The sequence below is a fragment of the Oncorhynchus tshawytscha genome, linkage group LG01 (genome assembly GCF_018296145.1).
Source record: "Oncorhynchus tshawytscha isolate Ot180627B linkage group LG01, Otsh_v2.0, whole genome shotgun sequence".
NCBI lineage: Eukaryota > Metazoa > Chordata > Actinopteri > Salmoniformes > Salmonidae > Oncorhynchus > Oncorhynchus tshawytscha.
Window position 1 is genome coordinate 11200173 of NC_056429.1, and position 25979 is coordinate 11226151.

The 25979-nt window shown below is 47.3% G+C and overlaps 1 protein-coding gene across 1 annotated transcript in view; it reads left to right on the plus strand.

Moving 5' to 3' along the window:
- Positions 1-25979, plus strand: part of LOC112259309 (harmonin-like) — a 49591-nt gene that overhangs the window by 6202 nt on the left and 17410 nt on the right. The window contains exons 4-12 of the mRNA XM_042330794.1: positions 4554-4692; positions 7993-8101; positions 8217-8241; positions 8502-8559; positions 8740-8925; positions 9225-9284; positions 9686-9742; positions 13125-13267; positions 25560-25625. Coding sequence (XP_042186728.1) covers positions 4554-4692; positions 7993-8101; positions 8217-8241; positions 8502-8559; positions 8740-8925; positions 9225-9284; positions 9686-9742; positions 13125-13267; positions 25560-25625 — 843 coding nt within the window. The remainder of the gene's footprint in view (positions 1-4553; positions 4693-7992; positions 8102-8216; positions 8242-8501; positions 8560-8739; positions 8926-9224; positions 9285-9685; positions 9743-13124; positions 13268-25559; positions 25626-25979) is intronic.

The window sequence follows — 25979 nt, forward strand, 5'->3', positions numbered from 1 at the left end:
CCTCTCCCCCTGTCTTTCTTCTCCTTCTCCCTCTCCCCCTGTCTTTCTTCTCCTTCTCCCTCTCCCCCTGTCTTTCTTCTCCTTCTCCTTCTCCCCCTGTCTTTCTTCTCCTTCTTCCTCTCCCCCTGTCTTTCTTCTCCTTCTTCCTCTCCTCCTGTCTTTCTTCTCCTTCTTCCTCTCCCCCCTGTCTTTCTTCTCCTCCTTCCTCTGCCCCTGTCTTTCTTCTCCTCCTTCCTCTGCCCCTGTCTTTCTTCTCCTTCTTCCTCTGCCCCTGTCTTTCTTCTCCTCCTTCCTCTCCCCCTGTCTTTCTTCTCTCCTTCCTCTCCCCCTGTCTTTCTTCTCCTTCTCCCTCTCCCCCTCTGTCTTTCTTCTCCTTCTCCCCCTGTCTTTCTTCTCCTTCTCCCTCTCCCCCTCTGTCTTTCTTCTCCTTCTCCCTCTCCCCCTCTGTCTTTCTTCTCCCTCTCCCCCTCTGTCTTTCTTCTCCTTCTCCCCCTGTCTTTCTTCTCCTTCTCCCTCTCCCCTCTGTCTTTCTTCTCCTTCTCCCTCTCCCCCTGTCTTTCGTCTCCTTCTCCCTCTCCCCTGTCTTTCGTCTCCTTCTCCCTCTCCCCCTGTCTTTCTTCTCCTTCTCCTTCTCCCTCTCCCCCTGTCTTTCATCTCCTTCTCCCTCTCCCCCTGTCTTTCGTCTCCTTCTCCCTCTCCCCCTGTCTTTCGTCTCCTTCTCCTTCTTCCCCCTGTCTTTCTTCTCCTTCTCCCTCTTCCCCCTGTCTTTCTTCTCCTTCTCCCCTGTCTTTCTTCTCCTTCTCCCCCTGTCTTTCTTCTCCCTCTCCCCTGTCTTTCTTCTCCTTCTCCCTCTCCCCCTGTCTTTCTTCTCCTTCTCCGTCTCCCCTGTCTTTCTTCTCATTCTCCCCCTGTCTTTCTTCTCCTTCTCCCTCTCCCCCTGTCTTTCTTCTCCTTCTCCCTCTCCCCTGTCTTTCTTCTCCTCCTCCCTCTCCCCCTGTCTTTCTTCTCCTTCTCCCTCTCCCCCTGTCTTTCGTCTCCTTCTCCCTCTCCCCTGTCTTTCTTCTCCTTCTCCCTCTCCCCTGTCTTTCTCTCCTTCTCCCTCTCCCCTGTCTTTCTTCTCCTTCTCCCTCTCCCCTGTCTTTCTTCTCCTTCTCCCTCTCCCCCTGTCTTTCTTCTCCTTCTCCCTCTCCCCTTCTTTCTTCTCCTCTCCCCCTGTCTTTCTTCTCCTTCTCCCCCTGTCTTTCTTCTCCTTCTCCCTCCCCCTGTCTTTCTTCTCCTTCTCCCCCTGTCTTTCTTCTCCTTCTCCTTTCCCCCTGTCTTTCTTCTCCTTCTCCCCCTGTCTTTCTTCTCCTTCTCCCTCTCCCCCTGTCTTTCTTCTCCTTCTCCCTCTCCCCCCTGTCTTTCTTCTCCTTCTCCCTCTCCCCCTGTCTTTCTTCTCCTCCTCCCTCTCCCCCTGTCTTTCTTCTCCTCTCCCTCTCCCCCTGTCTTTCTTCTCCTTCTCCCTCTCCCCCTGTCTTTCTTCTCCTTCTCCCTCTCCCCCTGTCTTTCTTCTCCTTCTCCCTCTCCCCCTGTCTTTCTTCTCCTTCTCCCTCTCCCCCTGTCTTTCTTCTCATTCTCCCTCTCCCCCTGTCTTTCTTCTCATTCTCCCTCTCCCCCTGTCTTTCTTCTCCTTCTCCCTCTCCCCTGTCTTTCTTCTCCTCCTTCCTCTCCCCCTGTCTTTCGTCTCCTTCTCCCTCTCCCCCTGTCTTTCGTCTCCTTCTCCCTCTCCCCTGTCTTTCGTCTCCTTCTCCCTCTCCCCCTGTCTTTCGTCTCCTTCTCCCTCTCCCCTGTCTTTCTGTCTCCTTCTCCCTCTCCCCCTGTCTTTCCCTCCTTCTCCCTCTCCCCCTGTCTTTCTTCTCCTTCTCCCTCTCCCCCTGTCTTTCTTCTCCTTCTCCCTCTCCCCCTGTCTTTCTTCTCCCCTCTCCCCCTGTCTTTCTTCCCCTGTCTTTCTTCTCCTTCTCCCTCTCCCCCTGTCTTTCTTCTCCTCCTCCCTCTCCCCCTGTCTTTCTTCTCCTTCTCCCTCTCCCCCTGTCTTTCTTCTCCTCCTCTCCCTCTCCCCCTGTCTTTCTTCTCCTCCTCCCTCTCCCCCTGTCTTTCTTCTCCTCCTCCCTCTCCCCCTGTCTTTCTGCTCCTTCTCCCTCTCCCCCTGTCTTTCTTCTCCTTCTCCTCTCTCCCCCTGTCTTTCTTCTCCTTCTCCCTCTCCCCTGTCTTTCTTCTCCTCCTCCCTCTCTCCCCCTGTCTTTCTTCTCCTCCTCCCTCTCCCCCTGTCTTTCTTCTCCTCCTCCCTCTCCCCTGTCTTTCTTCTCCTCCTCCCTCTCCCCCTGTCTTTCTCCTTCTCCTCTCCCCCTGTCTTTCTTCTCCCTCCCCCTGTCTTTCTTCTCCTTCTCCCTCTCCCCTGTCTTTCTTCTCCTTCTCCCCCTGTCTTTCTTCTCCTTCTCCCTCTCCCCCTGTCTTTCTTCTCCTTCTCCTTCTCCCTCTCCCCTGTCTTTCTTCTCCTTCTCCCTCTCCCCTGTCTTTCTTCTCCTTCTCCCTCTCCCCCTGTCTTTCTTCTCCTTCTCCCTCTCCCCCTGTCTTTCTTCTCCTTCTCCCTCTCCTCCTGTCTTTCTTCTCCCTCTCCCCTGTCTTTCTTCTCCTTCTCCCTCTCCCCCTGTCTTTCTTCTCCTTCTCCCTCTCCCCCTGTCTTTCTTCTCCTTCTCCCCCTGTCTTTCTTCTCCTTCTCCCTCTCCCCTGTCTTTCTTCTCCTTCTCCCTCTCCCCCTGTCTTTCTTCTCCTCTCCCCCTGTCTTTCGTCTCCTTCTCCCTCTCCCCCTGTCTTTCGTCTCCTTCTCCCTCTCCCCTGTCTTTCTTCTCCTTCTCCCTCTCCCCCTGTCTTTCGTCTCCTTCTCCCTCTCCCCCTGTCTTTCGTCTCCTTCTCCCTCTCCCCCTGTCTTTCGTCTCCTTCTCCTTCTTCCCCCTGTCTTTCTTCTCCTTCTCCCTCTTCCCCCTGTCTTTCTTCTCCTTCTCCCCTGTCTTTCTTCTCCCTCTCCCCCTGTCTTTCTTCTCCTTCTCCCTCTCCTCCCTGTCTTTCTTCGCCTTCTCCGTCTCCCCCTGTCTTTCTTCTCATTCTCCCCTGTCTTTCTTCTCCTTCTCCCTCTCCCCCTGTCTTTCTTCTCCTTCTCCCTCTCCCCTGTCTTTCTTCTCCTTCTCCCTCTCCCCTGTCTTTCTTCTCCTTCTCCCTCTCCCCCTGTCTTTCTGCTCCTTCTCCCTCTCCCCCTGTCTTTCTTCTCCTTCTCCCTCTCCCCCTGTCTTTCTTCTCCTTCTCCCCCTGTCTTTCTTCTCCTTCTCCCTCTCCCCCTGTCTTTCTTCTCCTTCTCCCTCTCCCCCTGTCTTTCTTCTCCTCCTCCCTCTCCCCCTGTCTTTCTTCTCCTCCTCCCTCTCCCCCTGTCTTTCTTCTCCTTCTCCCTCTCCCCCTGTCTTTCTTCTCCTTCTCCCTCTCCCCCTGTCTTTCTTCTCCTTCTCCCTCTCCCCCTGTCTTTCTTCTCCCTCTCCCCCTGTCTTTCTTCTCATTCTCCCTCTCCCCCTGTCTTTCTTCTCCCTCTCCCCCTGTCTTTCTTCTCATTCTCCCTCTCCCCCTGTCTTTCTTCTCATTCTCCCTCTCCCCCTGTCTTTCTTCTCATTCTCCCTCTCCCCCTGTCTTTCTTCTCATTCTCCCTCTCCCCCTGTCTTTCTTCTCATTCTCCCTCTCCCCCTGTCTTTCTTCTCATTCTCCCTCTCCCCCCCTGTCTTTCTTCTCATTCTCCCTCTCCCCCTGTCTTTCTTCTCATTCTCCCTCTCCCCCTGTCTTTCTTCTCATTCTCCCTCTCCCCCTGTCTTTCTTCTCATTCTCCCTCTCCCCCTGTCTTTCTTCTCCTTCTCCCTCTCCCCCTGTCTTTCTTCTCCTTCTCCCTCTCCCCCTGTCTTTCTTCTCCTTCTCCCTCTCCCCCTGTCTTTCTTCTCCTTCTCCCTCTCCCCCTGTCTTTCTTCTCCTTCTCCCTCTCCCCCTGTCTTTCTTCTCCTTCTCCCTCCCCCTGTCTTTCTTCTCCTTCTCCCTCTCCCCCTGTCTTTCTTCTCCTCCTTCCTCTCCCCCTGTCTTTCTTCTCCTCCTTCCTCTCCCCCTGTCTTTCTTCTCCTTCTCCCTCTCCCCTGTCTTTCGTCTCCTTCTCCCTCTCCCCCTCCCCCTGTCTTTCGTCTCCTTCTCCCTCTCCCCCTGTCTTTCGTCTCCTTCTCCCTCTCCCCCTGTCTTTCGTCTCCTTCTCCCTCTCCCCCTGTCTTTCGTCTCCTTCTCCCTCTCCCCCTGTCTTTCGTCTCCTTCTCCTTCTTCCCCCTGTCTTTCTTCTCCTTCTCCCTCTTCCCCCTGTCTTTCTTCTCCTTCTCCCCCTGTCTTTCTTCTCCCTCTCCCCCTGTCTTTCTTCTCCTTCTCACTCTCCCCTGTCTTTCTTCTCCCTCTCCCCCCTGTCTTTCTTCTCCTTCTCCCTCTTCTCCCGCCTGGTGGCGCAGTAAGCTAAGGGAGGTGCGTCTGGATCGTACTCATCCTGAGGGCCTGGGGCTGAGCGTAAGAGGGGGCCTGGAGTTCGGCTGTGGACTCTTCATCTCACAGATCGTCAAGGATGGACAGGCTGGAAACAGTGGCCTGCAGGTGTGTGTTTCTGTTTTCATGAGGTCATGAAAGGGACAGTCTTTTCATATGATATGGTCAATATTTCCACTAGGTGGAGTAAAGAAACATTGATTAGTTACCCTTTGAGAAGCAGATTCATAGACTGCACCACTTGACTCTGTTGAGAAATGTCAAACGTCTTTGTATTAGTCATTATGCAGTTCATATGGGTATCTCTCCTTGCTGTTTTACATATAGTAATCAGGGTTGGGGTCAATTCCTTTGAAATTCCAGTCAATTCAGAAAGTTCCACATTTTCCTCATTGAAAAAAGCATTGAAGAAAATTGGAATTGGAGTTTCAGTGTTGTTCCTGAATTATATGGAGTTGAAATGGAATTGACCCCAATCCTGATAGAAACATATCACATACAGTATGCATGCATCAAATACAACCAATCAGAGGAACAAACTTCTTTGATAAAAACATCAGTGAATGTTTAAAGTACCTTCCTGTCCTTCATGAAGTAATTGAACCTGCTGTACTGTTTGGGGCGGCAGGTAGCCTAGTGGTTAAATCGTTGGACTAATGTCATGAACATTTTCCATCCCAATGATAATAACAATCAATCAATAGCTTTGACCAATGAGACGGTGAGAAGTACTCCCTGTCCTCCCCCAAGATTAGGGAGACAATGAGAAGCACTCCCTGTCCTCCCCCAAGATTAGGGAGACAATAAGAAGCACTCCCTGTCCTCCCCCAAGATTAGGGAGACAATGAGAAGTACTCCCTGTCCTCCCCCAAGATTAGTGAGATAATGAGAAGTACTCCCTGTCCTCCCCAAGATTAGGGAGACAATGAGAAGCACTCCCTGTCCTCCCCAAGATTAGGGAGACAATGAGAAGCACTCCCTGTCCTCCCCCAAGATTAGGGAGACAATGAGAAGCACTCCCTGTCCTCCCCCAAGATCAGGAAGACAATGAGAAGCACTCCCTGTCCTCCCCCAAGATTAGGGAGACAATGAGAAGCACTCCCTGTCCTCCCCAATATTAGGAAGACAATGAGAAGTACTCCCTGTCCTCCCCCAAGATTAGGGAGACAATGAGAAGTACTCCTGTTCGCCCCCAAGATTAGGGAGACAATGAGAAGTACTCCCTGTTCGCCCCCAAGATTAGGGAGACAATGAGAAGCACTCCCTGTTCGCCCCAAGATTAGGGAGACAATGAGAAGTACTCCCTGTCCTCCCCAAGATTAGGGAGACAATGAGAAGTACTCCCTGTCCTCCCCAAGATTAGGGAGACAATGAGAAGCACTCCCTGTCCTCCCCCAAGATTAGGGAGACAATGAGAAGCACTCCCTGTTCGCCCCCAAGATTAGGGAGACAATGAGAAGCACTCCCTGTCCTCCCCCAAGATTAGGGAGACAATGAGAAGTACTCCCTATCCTCCCCCAAGATTAGGAGACAATGAGAAGTACTCCCTGTCCTCCCCCAAGATTAGGGAGACAATGAGAAGCACTCCCTGTCCTCCCCCAAGATTAGGGAGACAATGAGAAGCACTCCCTGTCCTCCCCCAAGATTAGGGAGACAATGAGAAGCACTCCCTGTCCTCCCCCAAGATTAGGGAGACAATGAGAAGCACTCCCTGTCCTCCCCAAGATTAGGGAGACAATGAGAAGCACTCCCTGTCCTCCCCCAAGATTAGGGAGACAATGAGAAGCACTCCCTGTCCTCCCCAAGATTAGGGAGACAATGAGAAGCACTCCTGTTCGCCCCCAAGATTAGGGAGACAATGAGAAGTACTCCTGTTCGCCCCCAAGATTAGGGAGACAATGAGAAGCACTCCTGTTCGCCCCCAAGATTAGGAGACAATGAGAAGTACTCCCTGTCCTCCCCCAAGATTAGGGAGACAATGAGAAGCACTCCCTGTCCTCCCCCAAGATTAGGGAGACAATGAGAAGCACTCCCTGTCCTCCCCCAAGATTAGGGAGACAATGAGAAGCACTCCCTGTCCTCCCCCAAGATTAGGGAGACAATGAGAAGCACTCCCTGTCCTCACCCAAGATTAGGAGACAATGAGAAGCACTCCCTGTCCTCCCCCAAGATCAGGGAGACAATGAGAAGCACTCCCTGTTCGCCCCCAAGATTAGGGAGACAATGAGAAGTACTCCCTGTTCGCCCCCAAGATTAGGGAGACAATGAGAAGCACTCCCTGTCCTCCCCCAAGATCAGGGAGACAATGAGAAGCACTCCCTGTCCTCCCCCAAGATTAGGGAGACAATGAGAAGCACTCCCTGTCCTCCCCCAAGATTAGGGAGACCGTGAGAAGCACTCCCTGTCCTCCCCCAAGATTAGGGAGACAATGAGAAGTACTCCCTGCCCTCTCCCAAATCTCCCAGCCTAGCCAGGTCAGCACCGAATTTTGCTCAGACAGTCTGTGTTTAAGATAATATAAATGATATATTGTTTTACCCTAATTCTGACTAAAACCACACACATCATTAATTATAATTTTTACAGATTTTGTACAATTATATGGTTTCAGGGTGGAATATTCTAATCATTAATTTAATCATATAAATTCCATTATCAACAACAAAAAATTATTTTACCTATTTAACTAGGCAAGTCAGTTAAGAACAGATTCTTATTTTCAATGACGGCCTAGGAACAGTGGGTTAGCTGGCCAGTGGGTTAACTGGCCTAGGAACAGTGGGTTAGCTGGCCAGTGGGTTAACTGGCCTAGGAACAGTGGGTTAACTGCCTGTTCAGGGGCAGAATGACAGACTTGTATCTTGTCAGCTCGGGATTTGAACTTGCAACTTTCTGGTTACTAGTCCAATGCTCTAACCATTAGGCTACCCTGCTGCCCCGAAAGGTTGCAAGTTCAAATCCCCGAGCTGACAAGGTAAAAATCTGTCGTTCTGCCCCTGAACCAGGCAGTTAACACACTGTTCCTAGGCTGTCATTGAAAATAAGAATTTGTTCTTAACTGACTTGCCTAGTTAAATAAAGATAAAATACTGTAGTTATTCCCCTCAGCCAGCACGACAGATGTCCCACACTTCCAATAGCTCAGTAACCAGTGACACAAATTGACACACCACTACTGAGGTGACACAGCCATCATGTCTGGTACCTGGAGAAAAAAACGATTCTGAGACTCATCCTTACCCAGTGAGCACAAGACTTTGAAAATATGCATGGAGGGTGGAGGGGTTGTTGTCAGACATCTGAAGAGAAGCAAACACACAATGCCATAACACTCAGAGAAATGTAGCCACACATCACAACCCATAAAAAATGATGGTCGTCGTAACGTCTGACCTGTGTGACCTCCAGATGGGAGACGAGATTGTACGCATCAATGGATACTCCATTTCTTCCTGTATCCACGAGGAAGTCATCAACCTCATCAAGACCAAGAAGACCGTGTCGCTCAAAGTCAGGCGTAAGTTCACCCATCCCATTCAGGGTATATCCCAATAATGTACCTGTCTTTATGTCATCTAAGTAATTAGACTTCATTTTCAATTTCTGTCTCTTTGCTTCTTTTCTCTGTGCAGAGGTTGGAATGATACCAGTGAAGAGGTAGGGCTGTTTCTCTCTTGGTTGGTATTGTATTTGACAACTTTCTGTTTTAGCAAAGACGAGATGAGGTGTGAGATTAATAAAACAACAAATGATATATTCTGGATAAGGGGCATCCAGGAAGCATGTGTTATGTATTTCCTGTGTCAGGCGTCCCTCACAAAACAGGTTTTCAACCGACCTCAAGGTATCATCCTGGTTAAATAAAGGTTAAATATATACATAAATAAATATAGAATTAGATTTCTGTTCTTCTCCAGTTCCACAGAGGAGGCTTTGAAGTGGCAGTTTGTGGACCAGTTTGTGTCTGATTCTGGGGTGAGAATGAGATTCATATTCTTTTAGATGAAATATTCTCTCATATTCTTTATTCCTTTGGCCCTTCTTCATTCTCAGTTTTGTAATTTAACAAACACTCTTATCCAGAGCGGCCTACAAATAAATACTGTAATGCAACCAAGCACATCATTTTCTATCTCTCTCTCTCTCTCTCAAAAGACGAAAAACAGTGTGGCAGGCCTGGCGTCCATGGGAGGCAAGGAGATCAAGGAGAAGAAGGTGTTCCTGAGCTTGGTGGGCACCAAGGGCATGGGCATCAGCATCTCCAGTGGCCCCACACAGCAGCCTGGTATCTATGTCAGTAACGTCAAACCTGGCTCCCTCGCTGCTGAAGTAGGACTACAGGTAAGAGTTTGGCCCTGTTTAGCGTACTGTGAACCACTATGAAATGAACATCTAGAAATGCATCACGATGATCACCTGCGCATAATAAACTCATAGTGTTTCGTCAAGATCCATGAGAAATCTTACTGGCTAGGAATTGTTTTCCGAACCAAGTCGCAGAGTGTTTATGTGAGAAGATCCCTTCGAGCTTGGTCCTAGTATGCTACAATGTCCCAATGTGGATTACAATAAAGTGCTGAAATGTGTGTGTGTTGCTGCATGGTTGGTATTGCGAGTTGTATTGTGTTTTGTGTTGGTAGACTGGTGACCAGATCGTGGAGGTGAACAGGGTGGAATTCACTAATCTGGACCACAAAGAGGTAGGACACACAAAATGCAAACAAAGGTCTTATACCTCCAGAATACAGTTTTGCTTGGTAAATAATACATTTGCTTGGTAAATAATACATTTGCTTGGTAAATAATACATTTGCTTGGTAAATAATACATTTGCTTGGTAAATAATACATTTGCTTGGTAAATAATACATTTGCTTGGTAAATAATACATTTGCTTGGTAAATAATACATTTGCTTGGTAAATAATACATTTGCTTGGTAAATAATACATTTGCTTGGTAAATAATACATTTGCTTGGTAAATAATACATTTGCTTGGTAAATAATACATTTGCTTGGTAAATAATACATTTGCTTGGTAAATAATAAACTTTATTTTGTGTTTATTGCTTAGTAAAGTTTAATCTCTATTGTGTCTGCAGGCTGTCAGAGTTCTGAAGAGCAGCAGGAGTCTAACCATCACAGTTCTTTCTGGTGCTGTAAGTACACCGTCAACTGCTACGAATAGTGCTTCCTTACAGGAATAGTCCACTCAAACTATCTTTTTAATTTTTTAAAATTAGCCCATTGTTGATACAGTCCCAAAAATGTTTTTATGTCATCAGTTTTCAATATATAGCACTTTCAAGAAGCAAAGTGCAGAATGCGACATCATTATGAAGATGCAATTCCACAACTTATCTGCAGCAGCATACCCCTAACAACTTGATAGACCCCTAATAACATACTACAGTATACCCATAATGACTTACTATACCCATTACGACTTGCTATACCCCTAATGACTTACTAGACCCCTAACGACTTGCTAAACCCCTAATCATTTACTACGGTATACCCATAAGGACTTACTATACCCCTGACAACTTACTATACCCCTAACGACATACTATACCCCTAATAACTTACTACAGTATACCCATAAATTACTTACTATACCCATAATGACTTACTATACCCCTAACAACTTACTATACCCATAATGACTTACTATACCCCAAACGACTTACTATACCCCTAATGACTTGCTATACCCCTAATAACTTACTATACCCCTAATGACTTACTATACCCCAAACGACTTACTATACCCCTAACAACCTCCTATACCCCTAATAACTTACTACAGTATACCTATAAATATTTACTATACCCCTAACGACTTGCTATAGCCCTAATTACTTACTACAGTATACCCATGATGAATTACTATACCCGTTACAACTTGCTATACCCCTAACGACTTACTATACCCGTTACAACTTGCTATACCCCTAACGACTTGCTATACCCCTAACGACTTACTACAGTATACCTATAATGACTTACTATACCCCTAGCGACTTACTATACCCATAATGACTTACTTTACCCCTAACGACTTACTATACCCCTAATGACTTATTATACCCCTAATGACCTGCTATACCCCTAACAACTTACTTCAGTATACCCATAATTACTTACTTTACACATAATGACTTGCTATACCCCTAACGACTTGCTATACCCCTAACAACTTACTACAGTTTACCCATAATGACTTACTATACCCGTAACAACTTACTCTACACCTAATGACTTGCTATACCACTAACGACTTACTATACCCCTAACGACTTGCTATACCCCTAATAACTTACTACAGTATACCCATAATGACTTACTATACCCGTAACAACTTACTATACCCCTTAAAACATACTAAAGTATACCCATAATGACTTACTATACCCCTAACAACTTGCTATACCCCTTAAAACGTACTACAGTATACCCATAATGACTTACTTTACACATAATGACTTACTATACCTCTAATGACTTACTATACCCCTAATGACTTACTATACCTCAAACTGCTTACTATACCCCAAACGACTTACTATACCCCTAACGACTTGCTATACCCCTAACGACTAACGACTTGCTATACCCCTAACTACTTACTATACGCATAATGACTTACTATACCCCTAACAACTTGCTATACCCCTAATAACTTGCTATACCCCTAACAACTTGCTATACCCCTATTAACTTACTACAGTTTACCCAAAATGACTTACTATACCCGTAACAACTTACTATACCCCTAACGACTTACGAAACCCTTAATAACTTACTACAGTATACCAATAATGACTTACTATACCCCTAATGACTTACTATACACCTAACAACTTATTATACCCCTAACAACTTATTATACCCCTAACAACTTACTATACCCATAACGACTTACTATACCCCTAATGACCTACTATACCCCAAACGACTTACTAAACATCTAATGACTTACTATATCCCTAATGACTTACTATATACCAAATTACTTACTATACCCCTAACAACTTGCTATACCCCTTACGACTTACTATACCCATAATGACTTACATTACCCCAAACAACTTACTATACCCCTAACAACTTACTATACCCCTAACGACTTGCTATACCTCTATTAACTTACTACCGTTTACCCATAATGACTTACTATACCCCAAACTACTTACTATACCCCTATCATCTTGCTATAACACTAATGACTTATTTTACCCCTAACAACTTTCTATACCCCTAACGACTTACTATACCCCTAATGACTTACTACAGTATACCCGTAATGACTTACTATACCCCTAATGACTTACTACAGTATTCCCATAATGACTTACCTTACCCATAATGACATACTATACCCCTGACAACTTACTATACCCCTAATGACTTACTATACCCCTAATGACTTACTAAAGTATACCCATAATGACTTACTACACCCCTAACAACTTACTATACCCTTAATGACTTACTACAGTATACCCATAATTACTTACTTTACCCTTAACAACTTACTATACCCCTAACGACTTACTATACCCCTAATGACTTACTATACCCCTAACATCTTACTATACCCCTAATGACTTACTACAGTATTCCCATAATGACTTACCCTCCCCCTAACGACTTACTGTATCCCGAACAACTTACTATACCCCTAATGACTTACTACAGTATACCCATAATGACTTACTACACCCGTAACAACTTACTATACCCCTAACGACTTACTATACACCTAACAACTTACTATACCCTTAATGACTTACTACAGTATACCCATAATTACTTACTTTACCCTTAACAACTTACTATACCCCTAACGACTTACTATACACCTAACTACTTACTATACCCCTAACTACTTACTATACCCCTAACTACTTACTATACCCCTAACTACTTACTATACCCCTAACTACTTACTATACCCATAACGACTTACTATACACCTAACAACTTACTATACCCCTAACGACTTACTATAACCCTAAGGACTTGCTATACCCCTAATTGCTTACTACAGTATACTACAGTATATATATATATATATATATATATATATATATATATATATATATATATATATATATCATTAATGTACAAGTCCAAAAATTGATGTAGCAATTGCAGATTTCCCCTTTAAGACCTGATAATGATCAATTCTCATTTCCACCTCTAGACAGCGAGTAAATTGAAAGAATAAACAGTATATGTGATTATTTTAGGCGATTGTTATTCTCTTATCTCCCGCTCTCACTACATCCATCCGTGTGTTGTTATTTCCTTGTGGAATGGCACTTCCGTTCCAGTCCATCACAGATGAGTGATTGGAACACTCTTACACCCCCTTTCTGCTGTCTGTCTGTCTGTCTGTCTGTCTGTCTGTCTGTCTGTCTGTCTGTCTGTCTGTCTGTCTGTCTGTCTGTCTGTCTGTCTGTCTGTCTGTCTGTCTGTCTGTCTGTCTGTCTGTCTGTCTGTCTGTCTGTCTGTCTGTCTGTCTGTCCCGCACAGGGCAGTGAGTTGTTTATGACAGGCGAGGAGCGTCTGGCGGTGGAGGCTCGCAGGGAGGTGGACAGACAAAAGCTGATGCAACAGAAGAGGGTTGCCCTACAGACCAACAAGATCATTAAGGAGCAGCAGGAGAAGGAGAGGCAGTGAGTGGATATTGATTGGTTGATTAAAATTGGATATTTGGTTCTACTTTTAACAATGTTTGATTCCATTGTCCTCCAAGAGTTGCTGAATCTCCTCTCTACTTCAGTTTGCTCCTCAATTCATAAGGAGGTAGCAGCGGATGATCCCTTACCAAAAGCACCATGGAACCACACAAGTGGATGTAGGGCATTCCAAATCATCAAGTGTAACTCAAAGAAGTGATCAAACATATTTCCATTGTGGTGCTTAGAGCCAAATATTCTATAAAATCGTTTTCATGCCAAACAATGTTGGGGAGATTGGACAGAAACACTCAGAAAAAAACACTTGATGATTATAGATTAGTGTATTCAGAGAGCTGAAGCTTTGCCATTTGGTGGTAAACTGATCAATGTCCTTTCGCCAAAAGTTATTGTTGTCTGTGCATATGCTTTATGCTTTATGCACACAAAGAGAGACAAAACATAGGTGCCTGACCGCCTCGATTCAGTCTTATGTAGCAACATTTGAAACGTTTTTTTTTTTACATTGAATAAAAATAGAGACTCAGAGCTAGAAAATTGTAGATCTTACACTGCAGTTGAAGAACAATGGGAAAGTAATTGTGCGTTGAAAAAATGGCCCTTGAATGTTTTGGTACACCTACTGGAGAGCTCTTCTTTGTTTACACCCATTCAGCATCGTTCACACCCTCTAAGCCTTGGCCCCACCCATCTCTTTAAGGATTCACATGTGAGGCCACTTGCTAAACAGAGTGATTAGTTTAATAAACAACCAAAGATTTCAAGACTAAAAGTGGTGAAAGTAGTAGCCTACAATAAAGAAAAACTCCAGGTAAATATACATTTTATCGAGTCCTTTGCCTATATCCTAATCTGACTTTGGTCCAGGTTATGTGTTCTTCACATAACCGTCTCTGGGAAACACACACTATATCAAATCAAATCAAATCAAATGTTTATTTGTCACATGCACAGGATACAGAAGTTGTAAACAGTACAGTGAAATGGTTACTTCCATAGTAGCAATGTCAAAAACAGAAAGTGTCTAGATACAAATATTTTATAAATATATTATATTTATTAGATGACGCTTACCTGACACACTTGTCTAAATTGATGGATCATGTGAAGGAAATGTTATAACCACGTCCCAGCCACATCTAGCTAAGTGGATGGGTCACTATTGTCTGGACATGTACACATGTTCATTAAATACAATAGATCACCGTAATCACCCGCAGACACACCTGGCTAACTTGATCATGTATTCATCTGGTGAAGTGTTTCGTTTACATATGCAGTCTTTTGTCTTTTGTTTAGACATGTAGCTAGCTAGATAGCTAAACAATGCACAGGCATAATCCCAACTCAAACTACTACCAAGCAATGCAAAAATGGCCATTGCTGTAGTAGGAATCTCCAGGTAGCTAAAGCTAACCAACCAGGTTCAATGTTAGTTAGCTAACATTAGGGTATAACTAAGAATGCAAATGGATTTCTGATTCAAATAATATTACTACACAGATCATACACGTAACGTTAGCTAGCGAGCCAGCAAGCTAATGTTTGCTAGCGAACAGTACGCTTTAACTTGCAATGAAAATGACTTTCTGACAAAATTAGAAACTTAGAATGTCTTAAAATGTAGCTAGACTCTTCCCGTTATACATGGATGAACACTTCACAGCAGACTGGAACCATTTAACTCGTTTAACGTTTTGTTGTAGTTATGTCTTGTTTGGCCAGCGTTGTGTCAAGTCACTCCGATGGCTAATGTTATATACAGTGCATTCGGAAAGTTACATTACAGACTTTTTGTTACATTACAGCCTTATTCTAAAATTGATTTGATAGTTTTTTTCTCTCATCAATCTACACACCATAACCCATAATGACAAAGCAAAACAGTTTTTAAAAACATTTTTGCACGTTTAAAAAAAATATGAAAAACTGAAATATCACATTTACATAAGTATTCAGATGTTTTATTCAGTACTTTGTTGAAGCACCTTTGGCGGCGATTACAGCCTCGAGTCTTCTTGGGTATGACGTTACAAGCTTGGCACCCCTGTATTTGGGGAGTTTCTCCCCAAATCTTCTCTGCAGATCCTCTCAAACTCTGTCAGGTTGGATGGGGAGCGTCGCTGCACAGCTATTTTCAGGTCTTTCCAGAGACATTCGGTCAGGTTCAAGTCTGGGCTCTGGCTGGGCCACTCAAAGACTTGTCCCAAAGCCATTCCTGCGTTGTCTTGGCTGTGTGCTTAGGGTCGTTGTCCTGTTGGAAGGTGAACCTTAGCCCCAGTCGGATGTCCTGAGCGCTCTGGAGCAGGTTTTCATCAAGGATCTCTCTGTACTTTGCTCTATTCATCTTTCCCTTGATCCTGACTAGTCTCCCAGTCCCTGCCACTGAAAAACATCCCCACAGCATGATGCTGCCACCACCATGCTTCACTGTAGGGATGGTGCCAGGTTTCTTCCAGAAATGACGCTTGGCATTCAGGCCAAATAGTTCAATCTTGGTTTTATCAGACCAGAGAATCTTGTTTCTCATGGTCTGAGAGTCTTTTAGATGCCTTTTGACAAACTCCAAGCAGGCTGTCATGTGCCTTTTACTGAAGAGTGGCTTCCGTCTGGCCATTCTACCATAAATGCCGAATAGGTGGAGTGCTGCATAGATGGTTGTCCTTCTGGAAGGTTCTCCCATCTCCACAGAGGAACTATAGAGCTCTGTCAGTGACCATCGGATTGTTGTTCACCTCCGTAACCAAGGCCCTTCTCCCCCGATTTCTCAGTTTGGCGGTCAGCTCTAGGAAGAGTCTTGGTGGTTCCACACTTCTTCCATTTAAGAATGATGGAGGCCACTGTGTTCTTGCAGACCTTTAATGCTGGAGACATTTTTTGGTACCCTTCCTCGTGTCTGTGCCTTGACACAATCCTGTCTCTGAGCTCTACGGACAATTCCTTCAACCTCATGGCTTGGTTTTTGCTCTGATATGCACGGTCAACTTTATACAGACAGGTGTGTGCCTTTCCAAATCATTTCCAATCAATTGAATTTACCATAGGTGGACTCCAATAGTTGTAGTTGTAGAAACATCTCAAGGATGATCAATGGAAACAGGATGCACCTGAGCTCAATTTCGAGTGTCATATCAAAGGGTATGAAGACTTATGCCATTTTTTAAAAATATTTGCAAATATTTCTAAAAACCTGTTTTCGCTTTGTCATTATGGGGTATTGTGTGAAGACTGATGAGGAAACAATATTCAGACCCCTTGACTTTTTCCACATTTTGTTACGTTACAGCGTTATTCTAAAAAAGATATTTTTTGAAATTATCCTCAGCAATCTACACGCAATACCCCATAATGACAAAGTGAAAACAGGTTTTTAGAAATGTTTGCAAATGTATAAAAAATTTAAAATAAACACACATTCAAGACAACACAGGAGTGGCTTTAGGACAAGTCTCTGATTGTCCTTCAGTGCCCCAACCATAGCCCAGACTTGAACATCTCTGGGAGACCTGAAAATAGCTGTGCAGCGATGCTCCCCATCCAACCTGACAGAGCTTTAGAGAATCTGCAATGAAGAATGGGAGAAACTCCCCAAATACAGGTGTGCCAAACTTGTAGCGTCATACCCAAGAAAATTCGATGCTGTAATCGCTGCCTAAGATGCTTCAACAAAGTACTTGTCACACCCTGGTCTTAGTATTTTGGGTTTTCTTTATTTATTTGGTCAGGCCAGGGTGTGACATGGGTTTATTTTGTGGTGTGTTTGTGTATTGGGGTTTTTCGTAGGTTTTGGGATTGTGGCTTAGTGGGGTGTTCTAGCAAAGTCGTCTATGGTTGCCTGAGGCGGTTCTCAATCAGAGGCAGGTGATTCTCGTTGTCTCTGATTGGGAACCATATTTAGGCAGCCATATTCTTTGAGTGTTTTGTGGGTGATTGTTTCTGTCTCTGTGTTAGTTTTCACCAGATAGGCTCAGTCACTTTGGTTTTTCTTTTTTCATTGTTTTGGAAGAGAAGAGAACGTGAGCCGGGTGCGCCATTCTCCTTGCGGAGATGGTGCTAAATCCATCAACACGGTCGGTCCCTGGGATTGGGCTGGCCAACACGATTCGGTTTGCTTGGAAGGAAAAGGAGTTGGAGCCTTTAGGACGGGAAACTTTTGGAAGGATAATATTGATGGGGATTCTAAAGCTGACAGTGAAGGACGTGTTTTGTTTCCAAGGCAACTCGTTGGAGGGAGCATACGACGTGGCACTATATACAGAGGAGAAACACGATGATATCCTGAGAAGGGCAAGAGCAGTGGGAGGTGAGAGGCCGATGAGCCACTATGAAATAACAAGCCTGGCGAAGAACAACTTTAGGGTTGTAAACTGTCAACATTTACAACCCATACGTTAAGGACGAAGAGGTGAGGGCCTTTCTGGGGAGATACATGGATAATGTCTCCTCAGCAAGGCACCTCAAAGACTCCCTTGGGTTTTGGAATGGGAGGAGAGGCTTCCAGGCCCTCCTCAGGGAGGACCCAAAGGGACATGGTGGCTACCTCCATCCTCCTGCTATGTTCTCCCTAGGGGCTGACAGGGGGACGTTGTTTTATGCACGTCAGCCCCCATTTTGCAGGCGCTGTATGGCCTACGGCCACATATTCGCTTCGTGCAGCACAAGAAAATGCAGATTTTGTGGATCTGAGGAACACGAGGCGAGGGATTGTGACAAGCCTAAGGCGTGCCACGGGTGTGGCTCGTCAGCACACCTGTGGCGGGGGTGCCCGGCTCGTCAGAGGTCATATGCGTCTGCGGATGGGGGGGGAGCAGGAGCGGGGGATGGGGGAAGAAGAAGAGGAGGAGAAGGAAGCACGCCTCATGACCAGAGTACAGGTCCAGAGGGGAAGGCCGCAAGGAAGGAGGAGGAGCAAGAAGCGGCGGATGGAAGAGAGAAGGAAACAGAAGGCACGGGAGTAGGAGAACCAGGAAAAGCGGCGGAAGAAGGCAACCGAGTGGAGGAGCATGAGGGAGAAGAAAGCGAGGGAGGAGTGTTGGAGAAGGAGACGGTGGAAGAGCAAGTGGACTGGGGGGAAAGTGCCCTGGTGGAAGAGATGAGGGGTATGGTGGAGGAGCTGGCGGGGGGGAGGGTGGTATCTCTCCACTGCCGCCATCACCAAAGAAGAGAATGAAGAGGAGGGTGCGATTGGCCGACAGTGAGAGGGAGGGATGGCCAAGAGAGTGATGGGGGTGGGAGAAACCTCTGGGTTGCTGCTGGTTTCCCCAGGCCCTCAACTTCTGTTGGGTGGGGATACACCTAACAAGACTCAGGACTGGGTACAGGAGGAGGTGGAGAGTTTTTTGTTTGGGGACTCCCGATTCCCCGAGCCTCCCGATTTTTTTTCCAAACCAGCTGCAGCACTGGGGAGGGGGAGGAGTGTGGGGGTAGACCCAGGGTGCAGGGCACCCCGGAGCCAAACACTATTCCTGCATCCTGGGTTGGTGAGATGGAGGAAGAGGGGGGGATGTCGGGAGTACGGATGGTGTTTTCACCTGTAGATATGGAGCAGGGGAGCATCGGGTGAGTCTCCTGTTTTTTTTTTTTTCTGTCTGGGTTTAGAATTTGAGTGTATTACATGTTTTTATTTTATTATTTCATGGGGTCTAATTTTACTTTTGTTAGTTTAAATGTAAGGGGTTTAAGGGATTTTGTTAAGAGGAAGGCGGTTTTTAGTTATTTGGAGGGTGTGGGGTTTGATTTTTGTTTTTTACAGGAGGTTCACCTGAGGGATGGAGGGGATGTTAGTAGGTTTAAGAGGGAGTGGGACAAGGGGGAGTCGGTTTGGGGTATTGGGGGGGTGCACTCATCGGCGGTAGGGATTTTGTGTGGGCACAGGGAGGTAAAAGTGGAGGATTCTTTTGTGGTAATGCAGGGAGGGTTATAGGGGTGGATGTCACGATAAGGGATTGTACATTTAGATTAGTGGTGGTGTATGGGCCACAGGTGGTGGCAGACAGGAGGGAGATGGTGGACTGTCTGACACCCCTGTGTGTCACAAATAGGAAATTAGTGATAGGGGGGGATTTTAATACAGATTTAGGAATAGGGGGGGATAGCAGTGCAGGCGACATTACCGGGCTAATGGCTTGCCATGGTCTCGTTGATGGTGGTCTGCACACTACTCCGAAAATGGCCGGTCCTACATGGCGCAACTCCAGGGGGGTTGAGCGGAGGCTCGACTATATTTTTGTACCCAGGTCTTTGGGTAAGTTGTCTGGGCGGCTGTTGCCTGTTTTCTTTTCGGATCACGACGGGGTGCTCCTGCAGGTGGGGTCGCCAGTCTGCCTCTTTGGTAGGGGGTACTGGAAGTTAGATCGGGATGTGCTGGAGGAGCAGGCTTTTGTTGACAGGTTTTATGGTTTCTTTTGGAGGCTTGAAGGCCTCCGGTCCATGTGCGAGGGGGTGTTAGAGTGGTGGGAATTAGTTAAGGTGAGGATTAGGGCTTTTATAATAGGGTATTGCAAGAGGAAAAAAGGGAGGAGAGGAGGGAGGTGGATCGTATCCAAAGGTTAATTGAACTCAAGTACGAGGCAGGCAACCTCGGCGGGTCGTTTGACTGGGAGAGATCCGCAACCCTAAAGGCGCAGCTCAGGGAGTTGCAGGAGCGGAAGGCTCAAGCTTTCCTGGAGCGTGCGCATAGTGGCTTTCTAGAACACAATGAGACTTGTTCTGCTATGTTCTTTAAGTTGGTTAGGGCCAGACAGAGTAGGAAGGTAATGCATGGCGTTAGGGAAGAAAATGGTAGTATAGTTAGAGAACCAGAGGATATGGTCAGGGTGACAACTGATCATTTCCAAGGTTTATTTAAGGAAAGGGAAATAGATGTAGAGCAGGGAAATGTGTTTTTAGAACACTTGTCCAGGCGGTTGCCGGAGGACATTAGAGAAGTGATGGAGGCCCAGATTTCACTAGAAGAGGTTGAGAGCGCTCTTAGGAGGATGGGAAAAGGGAAGGTGCCTGGGATGGATGGGCTGCCGGCTGAGTTTTATCTCAAGTTTTGGGGTATACTTGGACCAGTGGTCCTCGAAGTCTTGAAAGCCATCCTTGAGACGGGGGTCCCGGGGGGATCAATGGCTGTTGGTGTGCTGTAACTTTTATATAAGAAGGGGAAGTAACAGACCGTGGCAACTGGCGGCCGTTGACCATGCTGTGTGTAGATTACAAGCTACTTGCAAAGGTTTTAGCAGACCGGTTGCGCACAGCCCTTCCCTACGTTGTCCATGAGGATCAGACGTGCGGGGTAGAGGGCCGCTCTATTAGATGGAACCTACAGTTAATCAGGGACTCCATCGCTTGGGTTGAAGATAGAGGACTGCCTTTAATGGTAGCAGCGCTAGATCAGGCGAAAGCCTTTGATCGCGTGAATAGATCCTTTTTATTCGGAGTGTTAGGTCGATTAGGATTTGGGGAGAAGTTCATAGGATGGATTCGTACATTATATGTCGGAGCGGGGTGCCGAGTTAGTGTAAATAGTCACTTGGGTGACGTTTTTGACCTCTCGTCTGGGGTCAGGCAGGGGTGCCCACTCTCGGCTCTCCTCTTCGTTCTGTACATGGAGCCTCTGGGGGCTGCCATTAGGGCAGACACAGGGGTGGAAGGCTTGTTGATCCCTGGAAGTGGTGGGCTGCGTGTTAAGATGACGCAGTACGCTGACGACACTTCCTTGCTGCTGTGCAAGGACTCGTGCCTGACAAGGTCCCTTGCCATCTTTGGGGATTTCACCCGAGCGTCGGGAGCGGTTCTGAACCATGCAAAGTCTTCCGTCAAGTTTTTCGGAAGATGGCGCGGTAGAACGGATGTGCCTGGGGGGTTATCTCTCTGTGAGGGGGCCCTGAGGATTCTCGGGGTCCATTTTGAGACCTCCGGCTCAGCGACGCTAAACTGGAACATGCGTATCGCAGTGGTACAGAGGAAGCTAGCAATGTGGAAGGCTAGGTATTTGTCTTTTATGGGCAAAGTCCTGGTCCTAAAGGTGGATGTGTTGCCATCTCTTTTGTATTTGGCGTACATCTACCCATTGCCGGCTTGTCTGAGGAGGCCTCTAGTGAGGCTTGTGTTTCAGTTCATGTGGAGTGGCAGGTGCGAGTGGGTCGCCAGGGCACGCATGATCTGTCCCATCGGGGAGGGAGGTAGGGGGGGTACCACATTTCCCCCTCAAGCTGGACACAATTTTTGTTTCTTTCTTGTTAACGGAGCTTGCTCATCCAGTGATACACCCGTCCGGTTACCTCCTGCGGGTGTTCTTCTCGTATCAGGCGAGAAGCGTAATGGTGTGGTCTAACACGGGTCCTCGGGCGGAACAGCTGCCGTGGCACTTTGGTCATGCGGCCAAGTGGCTGCGTGCGCACCCTGAGGTTGAAGTTGCCCGAGTAGGTTTAGATCACAGGCACCTGTACGAGGAGGTCAGAAAGACAGGGAGTCCGGCGCCTGTAGTGGGCATCTCGGAAGTGGTCTGGGAGGGAGTGCAGGCGCGGGGTCTGGACAACAGGCACAAGGACCTGAATTGGTTGAGCCTCCATAAGTGCTTGCCGGTACGTTCTATCATGTACCGGTATAGTTTAGTGCAATCCCCCACCTGTCCAAGATCCTCTTGTGGCAGGGAGGAGACTGTGCGCCATGTCTTTTGGGACTGTGCCTTTGCCGGAGTAGTATGGGCTAGGGCACGGGTGTTGTTAGGTTTGGTAAGGGGGGATTTTGTATTGACGTGGGCCAGGTTAGAGAGAGGTGTAGGGAGAGCGAGAGGGACAGATAGAGACAGGTTTCTGCTCTGGCTTCTCATGAGTCTCTTTAAACGGGGTCTGTGGGAAGCCAGGCAGAACATGGTGAAGACAGGGAGAGATTGGGGGGTGGAAGGGATAGTGAGGAGGGTGGAAGGAGATTTGAGGGGGAGGATGAAGAGGGAGGAGAGGAAGTGGGGGCAGGAGAGGAAGCTGGGTGTCATTTAGATTTGTAAGGGGATAAATTAGGGACGGGGAGATAGGGAAAGGTAGTTTGTAGGGTGACGGGGAGGCAAGATGCTCCCCTGAGGTTTTGTTTGGGGTTTTTGTTTAGTTAAATTAGTTAAATTAAAATACCATTATTTGAGTATGTATGAAAATTATGAGTTGTAAAGAATGAATGGTATTGAAGATAATAAATTATTTTTTATTTAAAAAAAATTAGGCTGTATAGGTTTTCACATTCCGTTTGTTGTTTTGTATTTGTTCGTGTTCATCTTCATTAAAGATGTATATTATCAACCACGCTGCATTTTGGTCCGACTCTCCTTCAACGGAAGAAAACCGTAACAGAATCACCCACTACAACAGGACCAAGCAGTGTGGTGACAGGCAGCGGCAGCAGGAGCTACGAAGTTTAGAGTATACGACTTGGGAGGAAATAGACAGGTGGGCGGTCGACCCAGAGAGAGTGCCGGAGCCCGCCTGGGATTCGTTGGAGCAGTGTGAAGAGGGCTATAGGAGAATGGAGTCGAAGAGACAAGCACGGCGGCGCAGAAGGAAGCCCGAGAGTCAGCCCCAAAAATGTCTTGGGGGGGGGGGGCTCAGGGAGAGTGCGGCAGAGTCAGGGTTCAGACCTGAGCCAACTCCCCTGTTTATCGTGAGGAGCAGCGATCACAGGACTTCTGGACGTGGGAGGAGATATTGGATGGAAAAGGACCCTGGACACAGCCTGGAGAATATCGCCGCCCCAAAGAAGAACTGGAGGCGGCGAAAGCGGAAAGGCGCTGGTATGAAGAGGCAGCACGGCGACTTGGATGGAAGCCCGAGAGTCAGCCCCAAAAATTTATTGGGGGGGGGGGGGCTCAGGGAGAGTGTGGCAGAGTCAGGGTTCAGACCTGAGCCAACTCCCCCTGTTTATCGTGAGGAGCCAAGGAGGAGACCAGAACCAGAGCCGGTGTTGGAGGTGAGTGAAGCAGAGACTGAGTTAATGGGGAAAGTGGAGGAGAGAGTTACGTATGAGGGAGTTGCTAGGTTGGTGCTTTAGGTACGATATTCGCCCGACGGAGCGTGTCGGGGATTTGATGGCACCTGGGTCAGCGCATACTCGTCCTGAGGTGCGTGTTAGTCGGCTGGTGAAGATTGTGCCAGCCTCACGCACTAGGCCTCCTGTGTACCTACCTAGCCTTACACGTCCTGTGCCAGCCCTGCTCTCAGGCTCTCCAGTACACCTTCACGGTCCGGTCCATCCTGAGCTACCGTCACACACCAGTCCTCCGGTGGCAGCTCCCCGCACCAGGCTTCCTGTGCGTGTCCTCGGCCCAGTACCACCAGTGCCAGCACCACGCACCAGGCCTTCAGTGCGCCTCGCCTGTTTAGCGCTGCCAGAGCCTTCCTCCTCTCCAGCGCTGCCGGAGTCTCCCGCCTGTTTAGCACTGCCAGAGCCTTCCTCCTCTCCAGCGCTGCCGGAGTCTCCCGCCTGTTTAGCGCTGCCAGAGCCTTCCTCCTCTCCAGCGCTGCCGGAGTCTCCCGCCTGTCTATCGCTATCAGAGCCTTCCTCCTCTCCAGCGCTGCCGGAGTCTCCCGCCTGTTTAGCGCTGCCAGAGCCTTCCTTCTCTCTAGCGCTGCCGGAGTTTCCTGCCTGTTCAGCACAGCCAGAGCTGCTAATCTGCATGGAGAAGCCAGAGCTGCCAGTCTGCATGGAGAAGCCAGAGCTGCCAGTCTGCATGGAGCAGCCAGAGCCTCCAGTCTGCATGGAGCAGCCAGAGCCTCCAGTCTGCATGGAGCAGCCAGAGCCGCCAGTCAGCCAGGATCTTCCAGATCCGCCAGTCAGCCAGGATCCGCCAGTCAGCCAGGATCTTCCAGATCCGCCATTCAGCCAGGATCTGCCATTCAGCCAGGATCCGCCATTCAGCCAGGATCCGCCATTCAGCCAGGATCTGCCGGAACCGCCAGTCAGCCAGGATCTGCCAGAACCACCAGCTAGCCAGGATCTGCCAGAGCCAACTACCTGCCTGAGCTTCCTCTCAGTACTGGGCTTCCTCTCAGTACTGGGCTTCCCCTCAGTGCCGAGCTTCCCCTCAGTGCCGAGCTTCCCCTCAGTGCCGAGCTACCCCTCAGTGCCGAGCTACCCCTCAGTCCCGAGCTACCCCTCAGTCCCGAGCTTCCCCTCAGTCCCGAGCTTCTACCTCAGTCCCGAGCTGCCCCTCAGTCCAGTGGGGTCCTTGGTGAGGGTTATTAGGCCAAGGTCGGCGGCGAGGGTCGCCAATCAAAGGACGCGTTACAGGGGGACTAAGACTTGGTTGGAGTGGGGTCCACGTCCCGAGCCGGAGCCGCCACCGTGGACAGACGCCCACCCGGACCCTCACCTATGGGTTGAAGTGTGCGGCCGGGAGTCCGCACCTTGGGGGGGGGAGGGGGGTTTCTGTCACGCCCTGGTCTTAGTATTTTGTGTTTTCTTTCTTTATTTGGTCAGGCCAGGGTGTGACATGGGTTTATTTTGTGGTGTGTTTGTGTATTGGGGTTTTTCGTAGGTTTTGGGATTGTGGCTTAGTGGGGTGTTCTAGCAAAGTCTATGGTTGCCTGAGGCGGTTCTCAATCAGAGGCAGGTGATTCTCGTTGTCTCTGATTGGGAACCATATTTAGGCCGCCATATTCTTTGAGTGTTTCGTGGGTGATTGTTCCTGTCTCAGTGTTTTGTATTCACCAGATAGGCTATATAGGTTTTCACGTTCCGTTTGTTGTTTTGTATTTGTTCGTGTTCATCTTCATTAAAGATGTATATTATCAACCACGCTGCATTTTGGTCCGACTCTCCTTCAACGGAAGAAAAACGTAACAGTACTGAGTTTTTTTCTTTGTCATTGTGGGGTATTGTGTGTAGATTAATGAGGGGAGAAAATGATTTAATACATTTTAAAATAAGGCTGTAACGTAACAAAATGTGGAAAAAATAAAAGTTCTGTTCAGAAAACAATCTGTGAAGACATCAGTAGAGCACAGCAGCCTTTATCTCTTGGCTCTGTACACTAGTAAATGACTGACCTTCCACTAGCAATAAAAGCAATCAGACTCACAAGAGAAGACAAGCAAAACAGGATTTAGCATTTTTTTTCCTGATTGGCATTCAAGATATACAAAAACGACTTGTTGTCAACATAACTTTCATAGTGCCAGTGTAACATTAATGCATTCACTATCTCCAGAAGAATAGGCTGAACCTATATCTCAGTGTGATAGATAGCCCATACATGTTTATGTTGTTAACATGTGTTTCTTTGTGTTGTGAATAGGAGAAAGATTGAGATTTCTCAGAAGAATGCTGAGGAAGAGGAGCGCTACCAGAAGGAGATGGAGAAGTGAGTTCACCCTGCTTTACATATTGATTGTTGTTTCTATAATATATGTATTTTGTGTATTTTGTACAATAATGTTACGCACAATAACATATTCTACTCATAGAGAAACAGACGGATCAGTCAGGGACTGGGAGAAACAGACAGATCAGTCAGGGACTGGGAGAAATAGACAGATCAGTCAGGGACTGGGAGAAATAGACAGATCAGTCAAGGACTGGGAGAAATAGACAGAAACAGACAGATCAGTCAGGGACTGGGAGAAACAGACAGATCAGTCAGGGACTGGAATAGATAGATGCATCAGTCAGGGACTGAGAGAAGCAGACAGATCAGTCAGGGACTGGGAGAAACAGA